This window comes from Scyliorhinus canicula, chromosome 2 (genome assembly GCF_902713615.1).
Source record: "Scyliorhinus canicula chromosome 2, sScyCan1.1, whole genome shotgun sequence".
Classification (NCBI taxonomy): Eukaryota; Metazoa; Chordata; class Chondrichthyes; order Carcharhiniformes; family Scyliorhinidae; genus Scyliorhinus; species Scyliorhinus canicula.
Window position 1 is genome coordinate 237,030,111 of NC_052147.1, and position 24,661 is coordinate 237,054,771.

General features: G+C 47.4%; 1 protein-coding gene across 1 annotated transcript in view; it reads right to left on the minus strand.

Annotated features, from left to right (window-relative positions):
- The window catches only part of LOC119962051 (inactive dipeptidyl peptidase 10-like), a 1,164,028-nt gene that overhangs the window by 117,939 nt on the left and 1,021,428 nt on the right, over positions 1–24,661 (minus strand). The window contains 1 exon segment of the mRNA XM_038789842.1: positions 12,027–12,134. Within this exon segment, the coding sequence (XP_038645770.1) occupies positions 12,027–12,134 (108 nt within the window).

Here is a 24,661-nt window from a genome sequence, read left to right on the forward strand (position 1 = left end):
GCCCAAAGTGGTGGGGATGAGGGTGGAGCCATGCCCGAAAGTGACGGTCTTCGGGGTATCAGACCAGCCAGATCTATTCCTGGGGAGGAGGGCGGATGCCCTTGCCTTTGCCTCCCTGATCGCCCGCTGTAGAATCCTGTTTGGCTGGCGGTCAGCAGCACCACCCAAAGCTCCAGACTGGCTGTCCAACCTCTCGGAATCTCTCCAAGTGGAGAAAATCAAATTTGCCATCCGAGGGTCAGACGACGGCTTCCACAGAACGTGGGACCCAGTGGCGTGCAGAGGTCTGGTGATGCCCGGGGCAAATCTTGATTGTATGCCCCAAAGCCCCACGTAAATATTTCATTAAATATCACCAAAAAACCTATAGAAAACGTAGTTGCACCCGTTCTAGAGCTATTCACTGACCTCTTTATCTTTAGAACATAGAACGATACAGCGCAGTACAGGCCCTTCGGCCCTCGATGTTGCACCGACATGGAAAAAAACTAAAGGCCATCTAACCTACACTATGCCCTCATCCAATAAACTTTTAAATGCCCTCAATGTTGGCGAGTTCACTACTGTTGCAGGTAGGGCATTCCACGGCCTCACCACTCTTTGCGTAAAAAACCCACCTCTGACCTCTGTCCTATATCTATTACCCCTCAATTTAAGGCTATGTCCCCTCGTGCTAGCCACCTCCATCCGCGGGAGAAGGCTCTCGCTGTCCACCCTATCTAACCCTCTGATCATTTTGTATGCCTCTATTAAGTCACCTCTTAACCTTCTTCTCTCTAACGAAAACAACCTCAAGTCCATCAGCCTTTCCTCATAAGATTTTCCCTCCATACCAGGCAACATCCTGGTAAATCTCCTCTGCACCCGTTCCAAAGCTTCCATGTCCTTCCTATAATGAGGCGACCAGAACTGTGCGCAATACTCCAAATGCGGCCGTACTAGAGTTTTGTACAACTGCAACATGACCTCATGGCTCCGGAACTCAATCCCTCTACCAATAAAGGCCAACACACCATAGGCCTTCTTCACAACCCTATCAACCTGGGTGGCAACTTTCAGGGATCTATGTACATGGACACCGAGAGCCCTTTGCTCATCCACACTACCAAGAATTTTACCATTAGCCAAATATTCCGCATTCCTGTTATTCTTTCCAAAGTGAATCACCTCACACTTCTCCACATTAAACTCCATTTGCCACCTCTCAGCCCAGCTCTGCAGCTTATCTATGTCCCTCTGTAACCTGCAACATCCTTCCGCACTGTCTACAACTCCACCAACTTTAGTGTCGTCTGCAAATTTACTCACCCATCCTTCTGCGCCCTCCTCTAGGTCATTTATAAAAATGACAAACAGCAACGGCCCCAGAACAGATCCTTGTGGTACGCCACTCGTAACTGAACTCCATTCTGAACATTTCCCATCAATTACCACTCTCTGTCTTCTTTCAACTAGCCAACTTCTGATCCACATCTCTAAATCACCCTCAATCCCCAGCCTCTGTATTTTCTGCAATAGCCGACCGCGGGGAACCTTATCAAACGCTTTACTGAAATCCAATACACCACATCAACTGCTCTACCCTCGTCTACCTGTTCAGTCACCTTCTCAAAGAACTCGATAAGGTTTGTGAGGCATGACCTACCCTTCACAAAACCATGCTGACCATCCCTAATCATATTATTCCTATCTAGATGATTATAAATTGTATCTTTTATAATCCTCTCCAAGACTTTACCCACCACAGACGTTAAGCTCACTGGCCTATAGTTACCGGGGTTATCTCTACTCCCCTTCTTGAACAAAGGGACCACATTTGCTATCCTCCAGTCCTCTGGCACTATTCCTGTAGCCAATGATGACCTAAAAATCAAAGCCAAAGGCTCAGCAATCTCTTCCCTGGCTTCCCAGAGAATCCTAGGATAAATCCCATCAGGCCCCGGGGACTTATCTATTTTCACCTTGTCCAGAATTGCCAACACTTCTTCCCTATGCACCTCAATGCCATCTATTCTAATAGCCTGGGTCTCAGCATTCTCCTCCACAATATTATCTTTTTCCTGAGTGAATACTGACGAAAAGTATTCATTTAGTATCTCGCTTATCTCCTCAGCCTCCACACACAACTTCCCACCACTGTCCTTGACTGGCCCTACTCTTACCCTAGTCATTCTTTTATTCCTGACATACCTATAGAAAGCTTTTGGGTTTTCCTTGATCCTACCTGCCAAAGACTTCTCATGTCCCCTCCTTGCTCGTCTTAGCTCTCTCTTTAGATCCTTCCTTGCTTCCTTGTAACTATCAAGCGCCCCAACTGAAACTTCACGCCTCATCTTCACATAGGCCTCCTTCTTCCTCTTAACAAGAGATTCCACTTCTTTGGTAAACTACGGTTCCCTCGCTCGACCCCTTCCTCCCTGCCTGACTGGTACGTACTTATCAAGAACATGCAATAGCTGTTCCTTGAACAAGCTCCACATATCCAGTGTGCCCAACCCTTGCAGCCTACTTCTCCAACCTACACATCCTAAGTCATGTCTAATGGCATCATAATTGCCCTTCCCCCAGCTATAACTCTTGCCCTGCGGGGTATACTTATCCCTTTCCATCACTAACGTAAAGGTCACCGAATTGTGGTCACTGTTTCCAAAGTGCTCACCTACCTCCAGATCTAACACCTGGCCTGGTTCATTACCCAAAACCAAATCCAATGTGGCCTCGCCTCTTGTTGGCCTGTCAACATATTGTGTCAGGAAACCCTCCTGCACACATTGTACAAAGAACGACCCATCTAATGTACTCGAACTATATCATTTCCAGTCAATATTTGGAAAGTTAAAGTCTCCCATAACAACTACCCTGTTACTTTCGCTCTTTTCCAGAATCATCTTCGCCATCCTTTCCTCTACATCCCTAGAACTATTAGGTGGCCTATAGAAAACTCCCAACAGGGTGACCTCTCCTTTCCTGTTTCTAACCTCAGCCCATATTACCTCGGAAGAAGAGTCCCCATCTAGCATCCTTTCCGCCACTGTAATACTGTCCTTGACAAGCAGCGCCACACCTCCCCCTCTTTTGCCCCCTTCTCTGACCTTACTAAAACACCTAAACCCCGGAACCTGCAACAACCATTCCTGTCACTGCTCTATCCATGTCTCTGAAATGGCCACAACATCAAAGTCCCAGGTACCAACCCATGCTGCCAGTTCCCCTACCTTATTTCGTATACTCCTGGCATTGAAGTAGACACACTTCAAACCACCTCCCTGAACACTGGCACCCTCCTGCGAAGTCAAATCTGTGCTCCTGACCTCTATACTCTCAATCTCCCGTACCCCAAAACTACAATCCAGGTTCCCATGCCCCTGCTGAATTAGTTTAAACCCCCCCAAAGAGCACTAACAAATCTCCCCCCAGGATATTGGTGCCCCTCAGGTTCAGATGTAGACCATCCTGTCTATAGAGGTCCCACCTTCCCCAGAAAGAGCCCCAGTTATCCAGAAATCTGAATCCCTCCCGCCTGCATCATCCCTGTAGCCACGTGTTTAATTGCTCTCTCTCCCTATTCCTCATCTCACTATCACGTGGCACGGGCAACAACCCAGAGATAACAACTCTGTTTGTTCTCGCTCTGAGCTTCCATCCTAGCTCCCTAAAGGCCTGCCTGACATGCTTGTCCCCTTTCCTACCTATGTCGTTAGTGCCAATGTGGACTACGACTTGGGGCTGCTCCCTCTCCCCCTTAAGGACCCGGAAAACACGATCCGAGACATCACGTACCCTTGCACCTGGGAGGCAACATACCAAACGTGAGTCTCTCTCGCTCCCACAAAATCTCCTATCTGTGCCCCTGACTATTGAGTCCCCAATTACTAATGTTCTACTCCTTTCCCCCCTTCCCTTCTGAGCAACAGGGACAGACTCCGTGCCAGAGGCCCGTACCCCATGGCTTAGGGTCCCTGCACAGACTGCTTCTTCCCAGTCCCTCTTACAGTTACCCATCTATCTCCAGTCTTTGGTGTAACTACTTCCCTGAAGCTCCTATCTATGACCCCTTCTGCCTCCCGAATGATCCGAAGTTCATCCAGTTCAAGCTCCAGGTCCCTAACACGGTTTTTGAGGAGCTGGAGTTGGGTGCACTTCCCACAGATGAAATCAGCAGGGACACTGACGGCGTCCCTCACCTCAAACATTCTGCAGGAGAAGCATTGTACTGCCTTCCCTGACATCACCTCTAGATTAAAAAAAAACAAGAAGAAAAAGAAACGAAGAGCTTACCTGATATTCCCTCAAACCCTGCTCCCGGGAAAGGTAAGCAAATTTAAAGGCACTCACTCACCTTCACGACAGGCCCCAAGCTGCCTCTAGGTCATCTCTAAGGTATAGGACGGCTGCCTGAGGTTAAATTGCGCTGTAAGAGTTAGTCAATTTCCCCTTAGCGCTGGGATTCTAGGGATATTGTTCTCTTCTTCAGTCATTTTGCTTTGCAGCAATGGGTGAGATGTTATGTCTCGAAAGTTGTGCCTCCCTCCTCTGCAACCCCCATGGAGAAGGATAAGAGCAGCAACGTCATGGAAATACTGTTATGACCCTTGTGGAAACAAACTACAAACAACCCAACTAAGACCAATATACAAAACTTCACTTTTATATTAGCAATCACACCAAAATCAACGTAAATTAAACATGAATTAACAGGAAAATTGCAATAATATGACCGATAAATTACACATAGCAGATACAAAGACATATATCACACATTTCTCAGTCAGCCCATTCAGCACGTATCACATTCATTTCAGCCACAATATCCTTCAAAACGTTGAACTTCTTCAAATCAAATTCCATCTTCATTTCTCTAAAGCTTTAGTACCAAGTCTCATCAAACAACGGCATTACTTCACCCAATTTCCACAAATATAATTTTCACAGTCGACACATTTCCAGATCCCTTCTTCTTCACAAAACCCTGGTCATGTGGGGCCTGTTTGTGCACTATGCCAGTGCATAAAGGGTCCCCAAATCCAGATATAAAGCTCTGTCAAGATCCGAGCTCCAGCAGCTTGCAGTCAAGTAGAACATAGAACATAGACCAGTACAGCACAGAACAGGCCCTTCAGCCCTCGATGTTGTGCCAAGCAATGATCACCCTACTCAAACCCACGTATCCACCCTATACCCGTAACCCAACAGCCCCCCCCCCCCTTAACCTTACTTTTTTAGGACACTACGGGCAATTTAGCATGGCCAATCCACCTAACCCGCACATCTTTGGACTGTGGGAGGAAACCGGAGCACCCGGAGGAAACCCACGCACCCACGGGGAGGACGTGCAGACTCCGCACAGACAGTGACCCAGCCGGGAACCGAACCTGGGACCCTGGAGCTGTGAAGCATTTATGCTAACCGCCATGCTACCGTGCTGCCCCTGTCTCTGAGAATCTCCCATTTATAGGACCCTGGGCTTTAAGTATAAAGGGTAAGAGGGCAAAAGTTAAGAGGCCATGATGAATCTTCATAAAATACTGGTTCTGTCCCAAATGGGTGCCCCTGGCCCAAATGTCAAATTCTGGGCACGACAGTTTAGTAAATTGACAACTATAGAGAGGGTGCAGAGAAGAGTTTAAAAATGGATCAAAAGATAAAGATAAAGAATAAATAAAACTCACCCATGGTGGCATTGATTGCCGTTGATTCGGGAGATTTCGCGCCCTTTTTGTTCACCAGGCGTGCAGGCGCGACCCGGCCGACCGCGGTGCGCAGGCGCGCTCCGGCCGACCGCGGTGCGCAGGCGCGCTCCGGCCGACCGCGGTGCGCAGGCGCGCTCCGGCCGCCCGCGGTGCGCAGGCGCGCTCCGGCCGACCGCGGTGCGCAGGCGCGCTCCGGCCGACCGCGGTGCGCAGGCGCGCTCTGGCCGACCGCGGTGCGTGCTCCGTTCTCTTCACGCTGCTGCCCCCATCCAATCGATGCCCGGGGCCAGCGCACCGTCGGCCCCCCCCTCTGCACGCCACTGGTGGGACCCAATTGTTCCGGGACCTGTTTGTGCGCAACGAACAAGCAGAACAATAGCCAGGCAGCCAAGAATCAGGGGAAAGTAGACGAGGCAGGGATAGACCTGGGGGTGGGGAGGAAATAGCAGCTCAACCTAAGAGAAAAGAAAGGCGAACTACAGGAGAAGGGGAGGAGGGGGCGGAGGGGGTGGAAGAGGGAGGAGACAGGAAACAATAGAGGGGAACCAGTGAGGTGGGGGGGGGGGGAGGCAAGGGAATTGCAGCCGGAAGTAGGGCGCGGGAAACAGTAACAAACCTGGCATCTACAGGAACAGAGAACAAGGAAAATCCGGGCGAAAGACGGGACGAACGGCTGAAGCGGAGGTGATCGCGAGACGATAACGGCAGCGAAAACGGTCCGGGAGAAGCAAGCGCCAACACCAGATCCATTCACGTATTTCCCTCTGTATTTGTTCTGTAATTGTTTCTCCGGAGATTGAATGTATGTGTACACCCTCCAGTCCCCCCCACCCCCCACCCCACCACCACAAACAGAAGTCTACTTATGTGCTAAAAATAATACTGCCAACTGTACAGAGCTGCTGTTGTTGAGCCAGCACATCATACCCTAGCAGTTATTTTCAAGCTTTTTTTTGTTTATTTGTTGTTGCTTGTTTTGTTTTTTATGCGTGTTCTCTTCTCTTCTATGTATATATACACATGTATTTTATTTTGTGTGCATAACGGTAAATATACTTTATTCAAAACCCCAATAAAAACCATTTATAAAAAACAGAGACTGCCCTCCCAGGGCCAACACACTGTGGTGATGATGGTAGAGCCCTTGGCGGGCAGAGGGGGAGCTGGGTGCTGTGACGGAATGAAGGGAGGAGCGTCAAAGATTGTGCAGTGAGGGGAGGAGGGACAGGGGTGGTGCAGTGAGGGGAGGAGGGACAGGGGTGGTGCAGTGAGGGGAGGAAAGGACAGGGGTGGTGCTGTGAGATGAGGAGGGACAGGGGTGGTGCAGTGAGGGGAGGAGGGACAGGGGTGGTGCAGTGAGGGGAGGAAAGGACAGGGGTGGTGCTGTGAGGGGAGGAAAGGACAGGGGTGGTGCTGTGAGATGAGGAGGGACAGGGGTGGTGCAGTGAGGGGAGGGGGGACAGGGAGGGTGCGGTGAAGGAGGAGGGACAGGGGTGGTGCAGCGAGGGGAGGAGGGACAGGGGAGGTGCAGTGAGGGAGGAGGGACAGGGGAGATGCAGTGAGGGGAGGAGGGACAGGAAAGGTGCAGTGAGGGGAGGAGGGACAGGGGAGATGCAGTGAGGGAGGAGGGACAGGGGTGGTGTAGTGAGGGGAGGAGGGACAGGGAAGGTGCAGTGAGGGGAGGAGGGACAGGGGTGGTGCAGTGAGGGGAGGATGGACAGGGAAGGTGCAGTGAGGGGAGGAGGGACAGGGAAGATGTAGTGAGTGGAGGAGGGACAGGGGTGGTGTAGTGAGGGGAGGAGGGACAGGGAAGATGCAGTGTATGGAGGAGGGACAGGGGTGGTGCAGTGAGTGGAGGAGGGACAGGGGTGGTGCAGTGAGGGGAGGAGGGACAGATGTGGTGCTGTGAGATGAGGAGGGACAGGGGTGGTGTAGTGAGGGGAGGAGGGACAGGGGTGGTGCAGTGAGGGGAGGAGGGACAGGGGTGGTGTAGTGAGGGGAGGAGGGACAGGGGTGGTGCAGTGAGGGGAGGAGGGACAGGGGTGGTGCAGTGAGGGGAGGAGGGACAGGGGTGGTGCAGTGAGGGGAGGAGGGACAGGGGTGGTGCTGTGAGATGAGGAGGGACAGGGGTGGTGCTGTGAGATGAGGAGGGACAGGGAAGATGCAGTGAGTGGAGGAGGGACAGGGAAGATGCAGTGAGTGGAGGAGGAACAGGGAAGATGTAGTGAGTGGAGGAGGGACAGGAGAGGATGTGCGCTGTTATGGGGAAGGGGGCATCACTTGGAAGGGGGTGTATCGCGAGGTGGGACAGGGCGGCAGAGCTGCCCTTGGTCAGGGCTCCAAGTTGGCAAATCGGGAGATGATGAGGTTGTCCCGTGTGTGGCGGTCCTGGAGCACATGTTGAGTGGCCTGCCGTGCCAGTCTGGGCTCCATGCCTGGTTCATCCTGGCAATTGTCCTCATCCTCCTTGGCAGATAGGGCCTGCCATTTGATGTACCATCAATTGAATGCGAGACGAGTTGCTGAACAAAAGTATGGCTTTAATCTACTAGATGTTAGCCCTGCGGTCGATTACAGTATAAGGACGACCGCCGGGAGTACTGGGTATTTATACCCCGCCCTGGAGGCGGGGTTAACTCAGCTCTCGACCAATCGGGGAGTCGTCACATGACTGGTCTCAACCAACCGGTCGAGAGGCACAAAGTGCTAGAGAAACTAAAAGGTCTGAAAATTGATAAATCTCCGGGCCCAGATGGGCTACATCCTAGAGTTCTAAAGGAGATAGCTGAAGAAATAGTGGAGGCGTTAGTTATGATCTTTCAAAAGTCACTGGTATCAGGGAAAGTCCCAGAGGATTGGAAAATCGCTGTTGTAACCCCCTGTTCAAGAAGGGAACAAGAAAAAAGATGGAAAATTATAGGCCAATTAGCCTAACCTCGGTTGTTGGCAAAATTCTAGAATCCATCGTTAAGGATGAGATTTCTAAATTCTTGGAAGTGCAGGGTCGGATTAGGACAAGTCAGCATGGATTTAGTAAGGGGAGGTCGTGCCTGACAAACCTGTTAGAGTTCTTTGAAGAGATAACAAATAGGTTAGACCAAGGAGAGCCAATGGATGTTATCTATCTTGATTTCCAAAAGGCCTTTGACAAGGTGCCTCACGGGAGACTGCTGAGTAAAATAAGGGCCCATGGTATTCGAGGCAAGGTACTAACATGGATTGACGATTGGCTGTCAGACAGAAGGCAGAGAGTTGGGATAAAAGGTTCTTTTTCGGAATGGCAACCGGTGACAAGTGGTGTCCCGCAGGGTTCAGTGTTGGGGCCACAGCTGTTCTCTTTATATATTAACGATCTAGAGGACGGGACTGGGGGCATTCTGGCCAAGTTTGCCGATGATACAAAGATAGGTGGAGGGGCAGGTAGTATTGAGGAGGTGGGGAGGCTGCAGAAAGATTTAGACAGTTTAAGAGAATGGTCCAAGAAGTGGCTGATGAAATTCAACGTGGGCAAGTGCGAGGTCTTGCACTTTGGAAAAAAGAATAGAGGCATGGACTATTTTCTAAACGGTGACAAAATTCATAATGCTAAAGTGCAAAGGGACTTGGGAGTCCTAGTCCAGGATTCTCTAAAGGTAAACTTGCAGGTTGAGTCCGTAATTAAGAAAGCAAATGTAATGTTGTCATTTATCTCAAGAGGCTTGGAATATAAAAGCAGGGATGTACTTCTGAGGCTTTATAAAGCACTAGTTAGGCCCCATTTAGAATACTGTGAGCAATTTTGGGCCCCACACCTCAGGAAGGACATACTGGCACTGGAGCGGGTCCAGCGGAGATTCACACGGATGATCCCAGGAATGGTAGGCCTAACATACGATGAACGTCTGAGGATCGTGGGATTATATTCATTGGAGTTTAGGAGGTTGAGGGGAGATCTAATAGAAACTTACAAGATAATGAATGGCTTGGATAGGATGGACGTAGGGAAGTTGTTTCCATTAGCAGGGGAGACTAGGACGCGGGGGCACAGCCTTAGAATAAAAGGGAGTCACTTTAGAACAGAGATGAGGAGAAATTTCTTCAGCCAGAGAGTGGTAGGTCTGTGGAATTCATTGCCACAGAGGGCGGTGGAGGCCGGGACGTTGAGTGTCTTTAAGACAGAAATTGATAAATTCTTGATTTCTCGAGGAATTAAGGGCTATGGGGAGAGAGCGGGTAAATGGAGTTGAAATCAACCATGATTGAATGGTGGAGTGGACTCGATGGGCCGAATGGCCTTACTTCCGCTCCTATGTCTTATGGTCTTATGGTACCAGGCCACCCCGTGTCTGCGTGGGTTTCCTCTGGGTGTTCTGGTTTCCTCCCACAGTCCAAAGACGTGCAGGTTAGGTGGATTGGCTGTGCTAACTTGCCCTTAAGTGTCCAAAACGGTTAGGAGGGATTATTTGGTTATGGGGATAGGGTGAAAGTGAGGGCTTAAGTGGGTGGGTGCAGATTCGATGGGCCAAAAGGCCTCCTTCTGCACTGTATGTTCTATGTTCTATATGTTCTATGTACGCCAACCATCCTGAATTTAGCAACACACCCTGTTCATCTTTGGGTTATGGGGGTGAGGCCCACACAGACATGGGGAGAATGTGCAAGCACAACACGAACAGTGACCCGCGGCCGGGATTGAACCTGGGTCCTCGACGTCATGAGGCAGGAGTGCTAACCACTGCGCCATTGTGCCGCCCAGAAACGTGACAGTTTTTAAAAATGTTGCTTACCTTCTCTCTCTCCCTCAGCAGCCATGGCACTCAGTCCTCGTTTGTAAATACCTGTAGTAAGTCTGACTTCCACCTGAGAGGGGTGGAGCATCGCAGAGGCCCGAAGCATACTGGATCCATCACGTTAAATACATTTAAATGAATGCAAATGCTGGTTTTGCCTGCCCCCCACCGGCATGGGGCTCAAACCTTGTTTTCGCCACCAGAGAGGAATTCCGGAGCATGGTGTCCGAATTGGCGGTTGGCGCGGACCTCGATTTTGGCCAGATGCCTGATTCTCCGCCCGATTGCAATTTGCGTTTCCGGCGTCATGGGGCGGAGAATCCTGCCCCATAAATGTTAAGTAAGGGAGTTTAAGATCAAAGAATCCATAGGACGGCGTGGTGGGGCAGTGGTTTGCACTGCTGGCTCACGGCGCCAAGGACCCGGGTTATCGCCCCGGATCACTGTCCATGTGGAATTTGCACATTCTCCCCATGTCTGTGTGTGTCTTACCCCACAACCCAAAAAAATGTGCAGGGTAGGTGGTTTGGCCATGCTAAATTGCCCCTTAATTGGAAAAAAAGAGTTCGATACTCTAAATTTATTAAAAAAATTATTATAGAATCCATACAGAAAGAAACCCATTGAGTCAGCACTGACCCTCTGAAAGAGCACCCTACCTGGGCCCACGACCCAACCGTATCTCCGTAACACAGTCACCGCACCTAATCTTTTGGACACTAAAGGGGCAATTTTAGCATGGCCAATTCATCCTAACCTAACCTGCACATTTTTGGACTGTGGGAGGAACTGGACCACCCGGGGGAAACACACACAGAGGTGGGCAGAATGCGCAAACTCCACACAGTCACCCAAAGCCAGAACTGAACCAGGGTCCCTGGCGCGGTGATGCAGCAATGCGAACCACTGTGCCACCCTATCGCCCAGATTAGCTTTTCTCAGCTATGACATTGAACCATTGGGGTAGAAAATCATCCCCAGCAGTACAAAATGGCTTGTATCAGATCAGCCACAAGCCACGGCAATGATTCGTATGCAATTCCATAGACGACAATGGCACTGATTATCGGGTGATCTAAGTGGTCGTTGTGAACCACTAACCAAGGTGAGTTTCTTCCTCATTGTGTTAATGCTCACTAAAAATTCAATATTATAGTAATATCTTAAACAAAATCCTTACTGCAGTTTACAAAATCCAATTACGCAAAGTGCTTACATTTTTATAAAAGTTGGAAGAATTAGAAAATGAGATCAATTCTAATAATAATTTTCCGATAATCAAGTGACTGGGTTCAACATTTGGATTCTTCCTCTGCTTGACCAGCAATTGTTTTTTTTTTCATCTTTCATCACTTAACCAACACCAATCAAAACGGTTAACAATAACAAATGTGAAAATCATTGGTATTTTAAGGCTCTCATATTTCTTGAAGTTAATTAACGAAGGTAAAATTGATTTGACTGACAAAATGCAATACCGCCTGGAGCCTTGTGAACTCCATTATACGCTGTTGTCTGAATAAACAGAGCAATTTGTAACTTTGAAGCACAATTCACAACGTCTCACCTGAAGAGTGAACATAGCAATATGGTGGAATTCTCCACGACCACCTTGTTTCACAGGCACAGTCCGAAAAAATGTGTTGCCATCCTGTGAGAACACTGGTTCCTCATTCTAAAAAAATAGAAAAATGCCAGAATATTACTGAAACATAAAAAACATTAAGAACAAGATCCAAGTAATTTTCCTTTCTCAAATCTTCCAGGGCGTAATTTGATGCCCCGTCCCGCTGATGGGGTTTTCCGATCCTGTCAGAGTTAATGGACTTTTGAACAGCTTGCCCCCATTTTCCAGCCCCCGGTCCGTCGTCATGGGGGCCACAGACGTATGCACTCGATGTGCAATTCATTACTTTGGAGCTATTAGCTACTATGGTGCGTTTATTTTTATTTATTTATTTAAAAAAATATAAATTTAGAATATCCAATTCATTTTTTTCCAATTAAGGGGCAATAATTGTGGCCAATCTGCCTAACCTGCACATCTTTAGGTTGTGGGGGCGAAACCCATGCAGACACGGGGAGAATGTGCAAAGTCCACACAGACAGTGACCCAGAGCCGGGAGCAAACCTATGACCTCGGCGCCGTGAGGCAGCAGGCCTAACCCACTGCGCCACCATGCTGCCCTAGCTATTGTGCTTTTATCCGCACAGGTCAGATGAATAAGTTCTGAGTGTTAGATCTCTCAAGAAAATGCACAAAAGTTACTCATTTCATTTCATGGAATCGTGCAGCATTGAAGGGGCTGTTTTAACGAATATGTCTCTGCCATCCCTTTGAAAGATCAAAAGTTAGTCTCACATCCCTGCCCTTTCTCAAAACGCTGCAAATGTTTCCTTGTCCAATATATATCAATGGAAGTTACCATTGATTCTGCTACACTGCACAATGCATTTTAGTTTATGAGGTTCGATTCCCGGCTGGGTCGCTGTCTGTGTGGAGTCTGCACGTCCTCCCCGTGTGTGCGTGGGTTTCCTCCGGGTGCTCCGGTTTCCTCCCACAGTCCAAAGATGTGCAGGTTAGGTGGATTGGCCATGCTAAATTGCCCGTAGTGTAAGGTTAATGGGGGGATTGTTGGGATATGGGTATACGGGTTACGTGGGTTTAAGTAGGGTGATCATTGCTCGGCACAACATCGAGGGCCGAAGGGCCTGTTCTGTGCTGTACTGTTCTATGTTCTATGTTCTATAGGACTCAATGCATGAAACAATTCTTCTCATCTTGTATCTTGCCGCTGGTTTTAATTTTACCAATTATCTTAAATCTTTGCCCTCTGGTTACTGATCCTTCTATCAGTGGAAACAGTTTATTCCTATTTACTCCATATAATTTTGAATAACCTCATTAAATCTCCCATTAATCTTCTCTGCTTTTAAGGAAATGAATCATAGCTTCCCCTTAGTCTCTTACATAACAGAAGCCCCTCATCTCTGGCATCATTCTCGTAAATCTCATCTGCATCCTTCCTAATGCATAGTGCAAGAATGGGGTACATTACTCAGCTGGGGCCTAACCAATGATTTATTAAAATAAAGACATCCCATAATCTGCTGGGTGTGCCTCTTATTATAAAGGAAGCAATCGCATATGTTTTTAACAGGCTTATCGACTTGATTTGCCACCTTCAAAGATTTGTGCCTGTGAAAACCCAGTTGCTCGGTACTTGCACCACCTTTCAAATTTAACCATTTAATTTATCCTCATGTCTACCTCCAATTTATGACATGTTCCATTTCTCTGCAATAAATTTAATCTCCCATGCGTCTGTCCATTTCATCAGCCTTTCTGCTACTTCCCTTTTAGCAGTACCTGTGAATATTCTCTTTCTCCTTTAAGAGATTTAATTACCAATTTGTAGCTGGTCCTTCAGCAAAAACGCATTCAACTTAAAAGAAACCAACCAGTTGTGAGTCAGAAAAATAGGTACCGAAAAATGGCTGTTTGTCATGGACAACTTGCAGAAGTTGGTGAATCTCTGCCCCCTAGCATTCCGCACACCCTTGAAAACCCAGCGTAGACACAACGGGCGGAATCTTGAGGCTTCCCTCACCGCCTAGTGGCGCGGCCGGAGAATCTTGCGATTATCGGCGGCGAGATTGCGTTTCCTCATTTTTCCCACTCCTCGCTGGCGATGTCACAAGATACACACCCACAAAGATTGTGAACTTCATTTGAATACGTTTTAATATTGCTAGCACTCCGCCCCCCCCCCCCCCCCCCCCGCCCCCCCCCCCTGCAAATGGTCCCCCCTCACAAATTCTTCAAACCTTCCGACATGATGTCACATTGGTATGGATTAAAACAAGGGCTGGGCATAATACTATCGAGGAGACACCCTCCAGGGACGCAGACTTAAATATAGCCCAGCGGGGTAAAAGGATATGCCTGGGACGTGCCCTGGCAGCTGCCCCCCCAATACTGCCACTAGCATTGGATGGCACTGCCAGGTTTGCAGTAGTGTGGAGCGGGCCCTAGTGGGAGTCTCGCAGCGGGGTCTGTCTATGCGTGGTGGCTGGTGGGGGGGTTGTGTGGAAAGTGGGCAATGAGGGGTTGTGTCTTGCCAGATTTGATTGCAGGAGTGGAGGTTGAATTGCTGCCGATTAATGTGGAGAAGGAGGGTGGAGGGGGAAGTTGTATTGCCTCCACCCCTGCATTCATCCCCGGTGATGAATGTGGGGGAGGGAGGTGGGTGGAGGAAGGAGGTTGTATTGTTGGCGATGAATGTAGAAGTGGCAGGGGGCTGGGGGGTTGTATTGCTGGAGATGAATGTGGGGGGGAGTTGGGAGGTTGTATTGTTGGCGATGAATGTAGAGGGGTGGCGGGGGTGGTTGTATTGCCAGGGATGAATGTAGGGGGTGGGGGGATGTTATATTGCTGGCAATGAATATGGGATGGGGGTGTATTGCCAGTGATGAATGTGGGGGGGGGGGGGGGGGGGGGGGGGGAGACTTAATGGGCGGAACCAGAGATTTTTATCTGGGAGTTGGGGCGGGGTGGGGAGTAGACAGCCCCAAGACCTCCACCAAAATTTGCTAAGTTTGCCCCAAAGAGTGACCTTTTTCAAAAAGCTAATTAAAAGAAAGCCAAAAAACCCATCAGATTGCACAAGCGGCATGGGTCTACAAACTGTAGAATTATAAATAATATCCACAGATTTGGAGTTACTGTACCTGAATGTGCTCCCACATTCCTTGGAAATTCTAATCCCAGAGAGAGGTGTGTTTGCCTTAAAAAGGGTGCAGAGGAGATTCACCAGGATGTTGCCTGGGCTGAAGCGTTTCAGCTATAAAGAGAGGCTGGTTAGGCTGGCGTTGTTTTCCTTTGAGCAGAGATTGCTGAGAGGGAACTTGATTCAGGTGTACAAAATTATGAAGGACGTAGATAGGGTAGATAGGAAGAAACCTCGTGCATTTGTTTTAATGCGAGAAGTATAGCAGGTAAGGCAGATGAATTTAGGGCTTGGATCAGTACATGGGAATATGATGTTATTGGTATTACTGAGACTTGGTTGAGGGAAGGGCAGGACTGGCAACTGAATATCCCAGGGTAGAGATGCTTCAGGAGGGATAGAGAGGGAGGTAGAAGGGGTGGAGGAGTTGCATTACTCGTCAGAGATGATATCACAGCTGTGATTAAGGAGGGCACAATAGAGGATTCGAGCACTGAGGCAATATGGGTGGAGCTAAGAAATAGGAAGGGTGCAGTAACATTGTTGGGGCTTTACTACAGGCCTCCCAAAAATGAGCATGAAATAGAGGTACAAATATGCAGACAGATTATAGAAAAATGTAGGAGCAATAGGGTGGTTGTGATGGGAGATTTTAACTTCCCCAACATTGAATGGGATTCGTGTAGTGTTGGAGGCGTAGATGGAGCAGAATTTGTAAGGAGAGTTTTTGAGAGCAGTATGTAAGTAGTCCAACTCGGGAAGGGGCCATACTGGACCTGGTATTGGGGAATGATCCCGGCCAGGTGGTTGATGTTTCAGTCGGTGATTACTTTGGGAATAGCGATCACAATTCCGTAAGTTTTAGAATACTCATGGACAAGGACAAGAGTGGTCCGAAAGGAACAGTGCTAAATTGGGGAAAGGCAGAGTATAACAAAATTCGGCAGGAGCTAGGGAATGTGAATTGGGAGCAGCTGTTTAAGGGTAAATCCACATTTGAAATGTGGGAGTCTTTTAAGGAAAGGTTGATTAGAGTGCAGGACAGACATGTTCCTGTGAAAATGAGAGATCGAAATGGCAAGATTAGGGAACCATGGATGACGGGTGAAATTGTGAGACTAGCTGAGATGAAAAAGGAAGTATATGTAAGATCGAGGCGACTCAAAACTGATGAAGCTTTGGAGGAATATCGGGAAAGTAGGACGAATCTCAAACTCGCGATAAAAAGGGCTAAAAGGGGTCATGAAATATCTTTGGCTAACAGGGTTAAGGAAAATCCCAAAGCCTTTTATTCGTATGTACGGAGCAAGAGGGTAACTAGGGAAAGGATTGGCCCACTCAAAGACAAGAGAGGGAATTTATGCATGGACTCAGAGGAAATGGGTGAGATTCTTAATGAGTACTTTGCATCGGTATTCACAAAGGAGAGGGACAAGACGGCTGTTGAGACTAGGGATGGATGTTTAAATACTCTAGGTCAAGTTGTCATACGGAAAGGGGAAGTTTTGGGTATTCTAAAAGACATTAAGGTGGACAAGTCCCCAGGACCGGATGGGATATATCCCAGGTTACTGAGGGAAGCGAGGGTCGAAATAGCTGGGGCCTTAACAGATATCTTTGCAGCATCCTTGAGCACGGGTGAGGTCCCGGAGGACTGGAGAATTGCTAATGTTGTCCCTTTGTTTAAGAAGGGTAGCAGGGAAAATCCAGGGAATTACAGACCTGTGAGCTTGACGTCAGTGGTAGGCAAACTGTTGGAGAAGATACTTAGGGATAGGATCTATTCACATCTGGAAGAAAATAGACCTATCAGTGATAGGCAGCATGGTTTTGTGCAGGGAAGTTCATGCCTTACAAACCTAATAGAATTCTTTGAGGAAGTGACAAAGTTAATTGATGAGGGAAGGGCTGTAGATGTCATATACATGGACTTTAGTAAGGTGTTTGATAAGGTTTCCCATGGCAGGTTGATGGCAAAAGTGAAGTCGTATGGGGTTCAGGGTGTACTAGCTAGATGGATAAAGAACTGGCTAGGCAACAGGAGACAGAGAGTAGTGGTGGAAGGGAGTGTCTCAAAATGGAGAAGGGTGACTAGTGGTGTTCCACAGGGATCCGTGCTCGGACCACTGTTGTTTGTGATCTACATAAATGACCTGGAGGAAGGTATACGTTCACCACAGACTACAAACAACACCTCCTTTACCAGCGGAGGTGGTAGAGGCGGGCACGATAGCATCATTTAAGAGGCATCTAGACAGGTATATGAACGGGCGGCAACAGAGGGAAGTAGACCTTGGAAAATAGGAGACAGGTTTAGATAAAAGATCTGGATCGGCGCAGGCTGGGAAGGCCGTGTCGAATGCCCTGTTCCTGTGCTGTAATTTTCTTTGTTCTTTGTTCATTTCTCCTTAGTCAAGGGGGCATAGATTTAAGGTAAAGGGCAGGATGTTTTGAGGTGGATTGAGGAAAAACCTTTTCACCCAGAGGATGGTGGGAATCTGGAAGTGACTGCCTGAAAAGGTATGAGAGGCAGGAACACTCACAACATTTAAAAAGCATTTTGATGAGCGCTTGAAACACCACAGCATACAAGGCTATAGGCCAAGTGCTGGAAAATAAGATTAGAATAGATAGGAATTTGATGGCCAGCACAGACATGATGGGCTAAAGGGCCTCTTTTTGTGCTGTAAAACTCTATGACTCAAAATTTTTTATTGGAGTGAAACGTATCATAGTCTGGATCTTCCCCAGTGATACCACCTTCATATGTTAGTGGACTATTCAGGAGCCAGAATATGAGATTGTTACAATATGTAAGAAGACACTGATTTTGGGGGCGGATTTGTGGCAATCTTTATCGGTTTTAAGAAACATGTTTTTAGCAGTAAGGGTCACAGTAGTATCAGATAACAGTAACAACTTAAGCAAAATAGAGAAAAATCAGCAGCCGACAGTGATGGCATCACTGCACAGTATTCAGCTCTCAGAAAGGATGTTTAATAAGGAAATTGAATGAACAAAGAATAAGAAACAAAGAACAATACAGCACAGGAACAGGCCCTTCGGCCCTCCAAGCCTGTGCTGGTCATGATACCAACTTTTGCCAAAACCCTCAGCATTTCCTTGTGCCGTATACCCTGCTGTATCCTCCGACAATCCTCAACACCATCTGCCACTCCACCAACCTTGTTGTCATCCACGAACTTACTAATCAGACCAGCTACATTTTCCTCCAAATCATTTATGCACACTATGATGCGACCATCAATTCATGTGAAACAGAGAGTAGATGTAAACTGTGGCTTTAATCGACTAGAACAGAGCCTGTCTGTGACTGATCTCCTCGAGAGAGCCGCCTACAGGACTGCTGCTCTTTATACCTCCCGTCAAGGCGCGGAGCCAGAGGCGGAGCCCACAAGGGCACCAACATGATACACCCAATGAAATATCGTACAATGGTCCATAGGTGGAGCCCACATGGGCAACAGCTGATACACGGTAATACATGGTGAATGGTTAATACAATACGTTCACCACAGACCTCAAACAACAGAGGCCCCTGCACAGATCTCTGTGGAACACCATTATTCACAACCTTCCATTCAGAAAAACACCCTTCGACTGCTACTTTTTGCCTTCTGTAATGAGCCAGTTCTGTATCCATATTATCACCTCACGTCTGATCCCGTGTGACTTTACTCTTTGTACCAGTCTGCCATGAGGCATCCCTTCAAAGGCTTTACTGAAGTCTATGTAAACAACATCCACTGCCCTCCCCTCATCAATCATCTTTGTCACCTCCTCAAATATCTCGATCAAGTTAGTGAGGTACCACCTTCCCTTCACAAAACCATGCTGTCTATTGCAAATGTGACCATTTGTTTCCAAATGGGTATAAATCCTATCCCTGAGAATTCTCTCCAATAATTTACCTACGACCGTCATGACGCTCACCGGCCTATAGTTTCCAGGATTATCCCTGCTACCTTTCTTAAACAGCGGTACCACATTAGCTATTCTCCAGTCCTCTGGGATCTCACCTGTAGCCAATGAGAATACAAAGATGTCAGTCAAGGCCTGAGCAATTTCCTCCCTTGCTTCCCTCAGTATTCTGGGGTAAATCCCATCCGGCCCAGGAGACGTATCTACCTTAATATCTTTCAAAACACCCAATAGCTCCTCCTTTTCGATGTTAACATGATCCAGACTGTCCACACACCCTACTCAAGAATCATCTTCCACAAAGTCTACTTGCGGCAATAATAAAGATTATTGTATTACTATTCGGAAAAGAAAACCAGTAAACTGACAGCTGATTTCTTTTGCCCAGCGATTAAAAGTTAAAATTACTACACATGGACTGCAGGTTGTAAGTGACCCAGTCCACTGACAGAATGTCTCATCAGACTGATGGAGAAAAAGACTGAATTGTATGCGGGGCATCACTTTAAGTCATTTCATGTGGTCAGCTCTATAACAGCAGTGTATGAAGATGATGGGCACGATGTATTCTGCTTGGCGCTGGGAGGGGAGGGGGAAGTTCCAGCGAGTGTGAATTCAATAAGACTATCTTTGACGGTCGCAAGACTTGGTTGTACCGGACAAACCCAGCAGTAAATGATATGACGGTTTAACAATGGTACTCTGGAAACGCAATTAAAAATGTCAGTGACAGTGGCAGAGAGATTAAAATTTATTCCTCGAGGTCAAGTAAGATACAGTCCACCAGTGATTATGTAATGCAGTCAAAACACATTGCTAAATTGCAACTATTGGGAAAAATTGGATGAAAACCTGTAAGATTGTTTCATTCATAGTCTATGGAGTGAATTCACATCACTCAAACTTATGGAAAGAATAGTGTGATCCCCAGGCTGCTGTTCGAAGGGGCAGAGGACCACATATTCACACGCAAAGAAATAACAGAAGAGACATGAGCGATGAGAACTGAACGACCCCAGATGGGAATTGTGCTCGTGCAGGGAGGATCAGACACCATGGCAAACGCTGCGTATGGAAAGTCGTGAAGGAATTCAAAGAACAAAGAGAGGAGCAGAGACAAGCAAAAATCATGCTTTCAATATGGAAAGTAGCACCTGCCTGACCCTGATGGTTGAAATCAGCTACTTGCAGATGCTACTCAGAACCCAAATATTCTTAGATGAAATGTCAAAGAGCAGGAAAGGATCCACAAACATAGCAAAATCACTTAAGTAATCAGGCAGAGTAAACAACTATGCACTACAAATAAATTCCTTCATGGATTGGATAAAATGGCATCTGGTAGTGAGTGTGAGAATGATAATACTGATCAATATGCCTCTACTATGTTGGAGTTGTGTGATGATGCAAGTTATAGCAAAGAGGCAGCATAGCTCCAATAGAGATAGAGGGTAACTTTGTTACTATGGAAGCTGATACGGGTCCAATGTAACAATGGTAACATTTTGCTTTTCATGGTGTTAACTCAGCTCATCTATCTATGTTAGAAGCAGATAAGTCATGGGCGGGATTCTACGATTTGCAGACTAAGTGCTCACACCGGCGTGGGAACAGTGGCGTTTTACACCAGAAAAAAGGGTGGAATAGCTGCACTGATTTCGGGACCGTTGTGGGGCTTGCAGCCACGCCGGGTAAAGCTCCTGGTTCCCACGCCAAAAAAGAATTGCAGCGGCTGCGCTGTGCAACATGGAGACAGCCATGCGTGGACCCGGCCTGCCAAATAATGTCCCCCAGTAACCCCATGAGTAATACCATGAGTGTTCCGCGGCATCGGGAACTCGGCCCATCGGGGGCAGAGCATCGGGTAAGGGCCTCAGGTGACGTCCTGAGGCCGTCCCGACGGCATGCAGCATACTTCTCGAGTATGCTGTTTTTGAGGGGGGGGGGGAGCATCGCAAAACAGGCGCTGTCCAAAATTTCAGCGCAAACGGGGATTCTCCAGCCGATCGGCAAACGCGATTTCGGCATCGCCCACCAGAGAATCCCACCCCATATGCCTAGAAAGTATTAGCTACTGGAAAGATAAAGATGAAGTATACATATGCTAACTTCAAAGGTGAGCTGAGTTTGATGTACGAACGCGATTCAGCGAGTTTGAGCCCGGCGAGGATCTGGGAGCAAGGGTGAATCACACAAGAGCCACAAATCTGGGTCCATGTCGCGCTGATTGCTAGTCACTCAAATGGACACCAAATGTGATGACCAAGCCAGACGGCTTGATGGCCATTGTAGCCTCAAGGTGCTCGAGTACATGGCAGGATAGTGCAATGGCACTGCCCTTGGCACCCTAGCAGTACTAACCTGGCACTGGTTTTTGGACCCGAAATGACACTCAAGTTATTTTTGGGGAGAATTTCACCCTCTATCTTAAAATGGCTGACGGATACGGATTTTTGGTCTCGGGTTATGGGGTTGGGCGTATTTGAAGTCGGGGAATGGAAAAGCCGTGACGAACTGAGGGGGCTGCCAGGAACAAAGGCGGACTGAGCAGAAGGCTTGTCTTGGGGACCCAGCACTGTTTCCAAAGTTTAAAAATAAATAATAAAACATGAAACATTCCTCCAGCCCTCACCTTCTGCACACTTCTCATGCTCTATCCATGCTAACCCATGACACCTCATGGCCCCTCATAACTTCTCGAACACTCTTAGAGGGGAAAAGCCTGACACTCAAGAAAGAGAAGTATGAATATACTTGAAGTGGCTTGTTCTGGATCTTAGGACACAGTATAGATGATCAAGGGGCACACAGTCAGAAGAAAAGGTTAAAACATTTTAATATGTCTGCATCTCCAGGCATGTTTTCAGGTGAGGTTATACCTGGTTTTGTGTTGTTATTATTGGAAGTTTGTACTGGATCTAGCATACAAAATTGCAGCATTGACTGTATTGTCAGAAAGACAACAATCTGTCCCTCAATGTTAGCAAAACTAAAGAGCTGGTCATTGACTTCAGGAAGCAAAGTACTGTACACACCCCTGTCTGCATCAATAGGGCAGAAGTGGAGATTCCTATGGGTGCGCATCACCAAAGATCTGTCGTGGTTCACCCACGCCGACGCTACCACCAAGAAGGCACAACAGTGCCTGTACTTCGTCAGAAAACTAAGGAAATTCGGCATGTCCACACTGACTCTTACCAACTTTTACAGATGCACCATAGAAAGCATCCTATTTGGCTGCATCACAGCCAGGTATGGCCCAAGACCGCAAGAAACTTCAGTAAACACAGCCCAGTCCATCACATGAATCTGCCTCCCATCCATTGACTCCATCAACAACTCCCGCTGCCTGGGGTAAACAGGCAGCATAATCAAAGACCCCTCCCACCCGGCTTACTCACTCTTCCAACTCCTTCCACGGGCAGGATATACAAAAGTCTGAGAACATGCACAAACAGAATCAAAAACAGCTTCTTCCCTGCTGTTACCAGACTCCTAAACGACCCTCTTATGGACTGACCTGCTTAATATTACACTCCTGTATGCTTCACCCCATGCCCGTGTCTGTATTTACATTGTTCAGCATACCAAATCACCTAAGCACAAATGTACAAGCAGACCATTTTGTTCATACATTGAAGCAAGCATCTAGTTCATGGTTCATGTTAATATTTTAGGAATAATGTTTAGTTCTGGGAAGATTTTTGTTGTAAAGGTAAGATAATTAAAGTGCTGGGCTTTAGAGATTGCCAAAATGCCTAAAGAAATGGCAGTTCAGAATCTCATAGAATCTCATAGAATCCCTACAGTGTAGAAGGAGGCCATTCGGCCCAACAAATCTGTATCGATTCGCTTCATCCTATACCTGTAATCCCGTAATTTAACCTGTACATCCCTGGATACCAAGGGGCAATTTATCATGGTCAATCCACCTAACTTGCAAACCTTTGGACTGTAGGAGGAAACTGGAGCACCCAGAGGAAACACACACAAACAGGGGAGAATGTGCAAACTCCACACAGACAGTCACCCAATGCCGGAATTGAACCTGGGTCCCTGGCACTGTGAAGCGGCAGTGCAACCACTGTGCCACCGTGCCGCTCCCTATAATGTTATCCATGTTTGTTTAATGGAGTCACATTAGAAGAAATTAAGTTGTAAATAGGTAGGAGGGTTCAGGTGGTGAAATTGTAAATGAGGGATAATTGATTTGGAGATCACCTTGAGTGGAACTCAGAACATGTTACCTCATCATGGAGATGGGGAGCTTAGGAAAGCCCTCTGTTTTCAATTTACCTGAATGTTTGCAGGGAGAGGCACAGTGGTTAGCAGTACTGCCTCACAGCACCACAGACCAGGATTCAATTCCCGTCTTGAATCACTGTCTGTGTGGTGTTTGCACGTTCTCCCCGTGTCTGCATGGGTTTCTTCCGGTGCTCCCGTTCCCTTCCACAGTTCAGGTTAGGTTGATTGGTCAAGCTAAATAACCCCTTGATGATGCGCAGGTTAGGCTATGGGATTACGGGGATAGGGCTGGGTGGACAGGGGAGTGTAAATGGGCAGCTCATTCAAAAGGGTCGGTGCAGACTCGATGGGCCAAATGGCCTCCTTCTGCATTGTAGAGATTCTATGATGATAAACGGAAGCTTTTTAGTTGCAGTTTGCACCTCATGTGGTTTGCAGATCACTGAACGAAGTTAACCAAAATTAATGACAGTTAGACAGAACTGCATTGTAATGGGAGTTAAGCACTAACTTCATAATTGTCTGCGTGGAAGGCAGGTGAGGCTTAATCTCAGTTTAAATTTTATGAGGAACAGAAACTGGAGATTGCCTGGTGTTTTTCTTGTTCTACTTTGCATCTGTTGTAGATTCATTGTTAAAGATTGATTGCTAGTATTGTTCAACTACTCCATTATCATTATATCACATGACTATAGGATGGTAGAAGGTAAACTTGGTGCACCTTGGTCTTTTGTTGTATTGCAATTCCTGTTTTGTAATTCCTATGTTCCGATAAGCAAGATATAACTATGCTAACTGCAGGCGACCCTGAACTTTCAATTGCCTGCCATTTCAGTTTGACTCACCCCACTCCACCATAACATCTCTGTTCTTGGCCTCCCACACTTTTCCAATGAAGCCCAGTGTAAGGTTGAGGAACAGTATCTCATCAGGCACTTTAAAGCCTTCTGGACTAACAAACAATGAGTTCAACATATTCAGATCATTACCTCTCCCTTCATGTTTTTGGACGGCAGTTATTTCTAATGATTCTGCTATTTCCCATTTACTCTTTCTCCAATCACTGGTTTCATCATTTGTCTCACTCCCGTACATTTTGTCATTTAATCTCTCGGGGCTTTCACCGAGCACAGACTTTCCCTTTTATTCATCCCCCACCCCCCATTCACTGCCTCTGCCCTTGCACAAACCCAGTTGCATCTCTAACTTTTTTCAGTTCTAACAGAAGGTCATTGACCTCTGTACCTCCCTCCACAAATCTTGTATGAGTATTTCCAGCTTCCTC